At 39.3% G+C, this 6000-nt stretch overlaps 1 protein-coding gene across 1 annotated transcript in view; it reads left to right on the forward strand.

Annotated features, from left to right (window-relative positions):
* MAGI1 (membrane associated guanylate kinase, WW and PDZ domain containing 1) overlaps positions 1-6000 on the forward strand; it is a 620740-nt gene that overhangs the window by 498022 nt on the left and 116718 nt on the right. Inside the window, exon 5 of the mRNA XM_082637692.1 lies at positions 5976-5997. Coding sequence (XP_082493818.1) covers positions 5976-5997 — 22 coding nt within the window. The remainder of the gene's footprint in view (positions 1-5975; positions 5998-6000) is intronic.

Here is a 6000-nt window from a genome sequence, read left to right on the forward strand (position 1 = left end):
GAAATCAGTTAATTTTATCCACTTCAAAATATTTTATCTGTTTATAGTAGTCTTCACCAAAATGAAAGCAGATTATGAAAAAAAAAGTCAATACTTCCTTGAAAAAAAATAGCCACTATTTTAATGTCTTGATCTTCCAACAAATAAGAATAGCAAGTTATGATATAACCCAAAAATGTAGATGTGGTCACAGAAATAGAAAGACCTTGGGGGTAACAAGCATCGAAACAGTTCCGCCAAGCTGACTGGATGGTCCCCAAGAAGCTTGGGTGCCTTTATTTGTCCTCCATTAACTAAGTAGATTTCTCGGTACAAAGCAAGAACAGAGTAGGGATAGTTGAGTGTAGGTCTTGATGCTTTTCCAATTTCTAACCACTGTAAATCTCTGTCTCTAGAAGCCAGGCCTCAGAAAACCTGACCTCATAACATCCCTACTTGAACTGATGTCAGAAAAAAACAAACAAACACAAAACACCTGGGCCTGGGTCATCATTGCTAAAGGCAGTCTGATCATTAGTTTCTGCACAAAAAAAGAAAGCCAAGTGGCGCCTGATGGGATGCATGGAGAGAGACTTGATTCTGAGATATACAAGTGATGGGGCATCTTCAATACAGAAGGGATATTTTGAATAAATGCCTCCTCACTTACCAAACTACAAGTATGACAGCTGACAACATGTCATTCCCTGACTCATATGAATTCTTTCAAATAATTGAGACTACCCAGTCTGTGATACGTGTATCAAACTAGCTGTGTCAAAGCATCTTGCGCTCCAAACCTCTTTAAGTAGCAATCCACCAGCTACTTCGAGCACAGAGTGGCAGTACCATAATGAAGTCTTGACTCCTGGTTGAGCCATTTGTGATAGTGGCATGAGTGTCAGATTCAAATGTACAAACACTATGGAGCTATTTTAAATGATATTTACCAGGATATTTTTAATAACAGGCTCTTGGTACGATCTCAGCTGACTTCTGCTTGGGTCTTTTGAAGGGGGCACAAAATGTCTAAGTAACATGCCTAAATAACATTAGCACTATCTGCTGGTAAAAGAGCAGGGAGTTTAAGGCCAGGAGCATCCTGGGGAGGTCGCTTCTTCCTTCCCTCCTTCCTTCCTTCCTTCCTTCCTTCCTTCCTGCAACCAAAGATGGAGGCAGGAGCTGAGTAATGAGCAGTCATCCCAGATTCTCACCGTAGAACCTGACTGTAGGACAGTCTCCTACAAATTATGCCCAAATTACAGACCTAAAGGAGGCCCTGGAGAGAGAACACTGTGGCTTCATGAAGATAGACTTATACTTTTGGGCAAAGCACACAGTTATTTATACAAATAAATTAAAACATTTATGAAAGTATTTTGTTCATTATAGACAGCTTGAAAAATATATAACAAACCACCGCAACTAAAAAGTTGCTGATCCATCCATTAACCACCTCTAAGAGACACCAAAAATGTTATTTCATTGTGTTCCTAAGCTTGTTTTCCCAACAGCCTCCCTATTGTTGAACATTAGACTGCTGATGCTTCTTTTTCATTAGCAGTTAATGGTAAAACATTGCTTTGGAATGTCAAGAGATAATGGTATTACCAAAAGAGCTAATGGTTCCCCAGTGCTCTGTGGCAGGCACTTTGCTAAGCTCTCATGCATATACTATATATGCATATACTAGGGAGGTCTAATTGCTTGTCCAGTATCACAAAGCCAGTGAGGGTGAAAGCTGTCAAAAAGTCTGACTCCAGAATCTGCGTGGCTCATCCACTGTTATTTGTGTTTTAAGTCAAGTTTATTAGCCCTTTGTAGCCTCAAAGGTTTTGACTGGTTATGTACACAGTGAGGGAGGCACATAAATCTGAATGCATGTGTAATTTAAAATAAGCTCCAGAATGTATGTTTGACATGAGCTTATGTTGTCAAAGTCACCTTCAAATGCTCCCAAGTGTGTCTGTGTATGTAAATGCTGGGAAACTTCTGATTTACCATGAATGAAAATGTTTTACATGTTTATTTACGGTTATGAATCATTTTCACATGTATCCTATAAACCTCCTGGAAATCTTGATAGGCAGCCTAAGTATTATCTTCCCCATTTTGCAGATGAGAACACTGAGGAATAGTGTGTATTAATAAGCCCACTAGACAATGCAAGAATCCAGCCTCCTGTTTGCTTACCCAGTCTGTGTTCCAGTTATTCATTCTACCTGTCCTCTTTGGATGCATTGGCAATCTTTAGCAAGAGAGTGATAGCAGTGCCCTTAAATGTTTGGTAGATTAAATGAAAGAGTTTTCGAAGTCAGAGCGTGTGTAAAGTGAAAGCCATGATTAGGACTGTGAAGTTTTGGAATCTGCCCTGTGTCTGCCCCAATCTCTCATTTTTGGACTCCTGATTTTCTTTCGGAGAATGAGATTGTTTTAAGGTTCTCCCGAACTAGAAGGAAGAAACAGAAAACCAAACATATCAAGTTGTATACATTAAATATCCATCACCTTTTTAAAACAATTAACCAGATGGAAGGAATTCTTTGACAATGTACATGTGTATCAGATCATCACAATGTGAATTTTAAATATCTTACAGTTTTATTTGTCAATTATACCTCAGTAAAGCTGAAAAATTAATACCTATAGCTTTTTGTATGTCAATCATATGTAAATAAAGCTTTTTTTTTTAAAGAAGACACTGAAAACATATAAAATAAAAAAATATTCGGATAATTTAAAATAAGGTCTAGTTGCTGGAGGGATTTCTTATTTCTCTAGTAAATTAAAATTACATATGTATTTTTTCAGTGAGCTAGTACTCCCCTCATGTAGTTGAGGTTTTGAAGTACTAGCAGGACTTTTTCCTCCCCTCTTCTTCCCCTCCCCTTTCCATGAATTGTGTACATTCAGTATTAAACCAAGTTGTTTCTCTTTTCATATGTAGTGGCCCACCTGTGGCCACAACCCTTTTCCTGTTACATCCAGTTTCTATTAAAATCGGTTAATTCAAATGTTTCAGTAAAATTATTGGAATGTCTACTATTGTCCCAGTATTTCTCTGACTCTTAAATATCATATTAATAGATGATCACTGACCTTGGCCCTTGATATTTCCAGTAGCAGATCCCAGTCCTGAGCTCTGTTGAGCACTCACTGAGCTCCAGGCACTTTTGCAGACGTTTTGCATGTAGTTCCATTTTTGTGGTCTGTGTGTTATGCCCATTTTACAGATGAGGAAACAAATGCTCAGAAAGGTAAAGTCTCTTCTAAAGTCACACAGTTAGAAATAGGCACACTATGATTTGTTCTGTGGTTTGCTGTCAAATCCATCCTTTTTCTGCCTATTTGTAACGAATTGGCAGCCTGAGGGCCAGCTCTGACCTGTAAACAAAAATTAATAACAACTTTAATGAATAAGATGATGTTTACTGTACTGAGTGCTTTACATAATCTAATCCTCCCCACAACCTTATGAGGTAAGTACTGTTATCCCCACTTTACAGATAAGGAAACTAAGGCACATAGAAGTTGAGTGTGTTTCCCAAGTTAGTCAAGAGTAAAGCCAGGATTCAAACTCAAGCATTCTGGCTTCAGAGTCAGTGCTTATAATCACTACCTTTCATTTTCTTGCTTGTGCTACACCACTTTATTTTTAAAAGGAATTAGGGTTGGAAAATTAGAAGTTTTTGCATAAGAATATAGATTTCCACCTTCTCTTGAAAAAATCAGAAATCCGGAAACCCTGAGTACACTTTTCCCTAGGATGCTAATTGCCTGGCACTGAGTTCTGTGCTCCTTTCAGAAAGGATACACCCTCTCCAGTGTTCTAGACATACATCATTTGTGTCTCCGACCTGGCATCAGTGGTCATAGGAATTTGTACCCTGAGGCTGCATCGTACCCTGTCACATTGCCAGCTGAGCAAAACCCCTCCTAGAAGCTAAAGGTTCTAGTGATTTTTTGTTGTTGAGCACTTTTTGTATCTCTGTCTTCAAAGTGTAATGCTTGTACTTGAATCTCCATCACCTGGGTGCTCTCAAAATACACATTTTTGAACCTAATTCCAATTCTGTTGTCTGAAGTAGGGAGCCATGTCTGCATTTTAGCAACCTCTCCAGTGACTTCACTGGTAGCACAGTGACTGACTCCACACTCCCAATGCAGGGGCCCTGGGTTCGTCCCTGGTCAGGGAATTAGATCCCACACGCATGCTGCAACTAGGAGTTCACATGTGACAACTAAGGAGCCCACGTGCTGCAGCTAAGGAGCCGGTGAGCCGCAACTAAGGAGCCCACATGCCACATCTAAGACCTGGTGCAACCAAATAAATAAGTAAATATTAAACAAAACAAAACAAACAAACAAAAATCTCTCTAGGTGATTCTTACATACACTTAAGCTTAAGAAGGATACCTTCCAATGATGTACCAGAAATGAATACATTTTGGCTCCTATAGAATTAAGGGTGAATCTCTTAATTCTTGCCATGTTTTGAATTTTTGCTATTGATAAGTAATTTCAAAATTTTTATTCCATAGTGGCCTAATTTCCTCTTTTTCCTTCAAACTTATAGTTGTTTGATTAACCTGCACTCATGGGTGCACATTGTAAAATCAACTCAAATCGGTTTCAGCAGGAAAGGGAATTTAGGAGATCAAGCAATTGAAGAGGCCAGGAGTACATGAAATCAGAGAGGCTTCATCTGGGGTATTAGGTGACTTTCTCTGTATTTCATCTCTGCTTTCCTCTACATGAGTTTAATTTTCAGACAAGTCTTGCCAAGCTTTACAACATGAGAATGTATCAGCTTAATAACTTCAGCATCAAGAGGCTACCTCTTGCTTGATAGTTCCCGCAAGCACTTCCATGCCTACATTAGTTAGCCTTGGATCATGTGCTTGATCCAGTCATAAAGGCAAGAGTGATATGGGTGTGACTTGGGCCCACTGCATGAACTTGGAGTGGGTATAAGTCAGTCCCCACCTGGACCACATGGACCTTGAATGGAAGAGATGATTTCCAAATGGAGATCTGAGCGGTGGTACCAGAAGAGGAGAGGATAGATGCAAGGCAGGGAAAGGCCAGTCGGCCTCGTCAACGGCGGTGGATTTTTGGTGGAGGTGGTTGTTTAATAAGCTTGACATGTCCTCCATCCAACTTTTGGATTACCTTTATTCTCATGTGTGTTGTTGGGAGCTATTGATCGGGGGAAGATTTGAAAACAGCCTTTTATTATTCCTCAGTCTGCTTTGAGTAAATCAGAAATGTCTGCAGGAGAATTACTGTGGGAGATAGAAAATGACTACATCCCCAGATTAATATGTTTTAAAGCCCCATGGAGATTGAGAATGTCAACAATGCCGTTTGTGGAGACTTCGATGAGATCACCTCTTGATGTTTCTAGTTAATAAGAAGGCAAGGAGACTCAGGTCCTTAGAGCCTTCAGGACTCAAGTCAAAGCAGTCCACCAACACAATACTGTTCTGGAGGTAACTGTCTTGGATTTCACAGTAACATTCTCCTCACTTTTCCCAAGAAGGCTAGAATCTGACTCAGTGTTAGAGCTGTCTCTATATTCTAAACTTTTTGGAATTGATTTTTTTCTTGCCTCCAAAAGTCCTCTTCAGTCATGAAACCAAATGATACCTACGGGATGAGAGTGCAGCTCAGTCTGTGATCTGATGGCCTTCTTAGTTTAAGGAACTTGAGGGTTTGAGTCATGAATGGGTTTCTTCTTTAATATTTCCAAGATTGTGAGCAATTCATTATGTGAGTATGTTTTTCCTTTCTTTCTTTTTCAGTAAAATAAAGTTGATTCATCATTTTGATGTTTTCTATTAAAAGAACTTTCATCTAAATAAAACAGAGTATAGTCGATGTTCAGTAATTAGGAAAGGATGAAGGCTTTTAAGAATATAGATACCCACAGCAGTGAACACCTCAGTTTGGGGTATGATTGACGATGTGTTTTCTCTCTCCCCATGATTAAACAGCCGATTCTGGTGACCAAGAAGAGCA

This window comes from Mesoplodon mirus (genome assembly GCF_964341445.2).
Source record: "Mesoplodon mirus genome assembly, chromosome: 12".
Lineage (NCBI taxonomy): Eukaryota > Metazoa > Chordata > Mammalia > Artiodactyla > Ziphiidae > Mesoplodon > Mesoplodon mirus.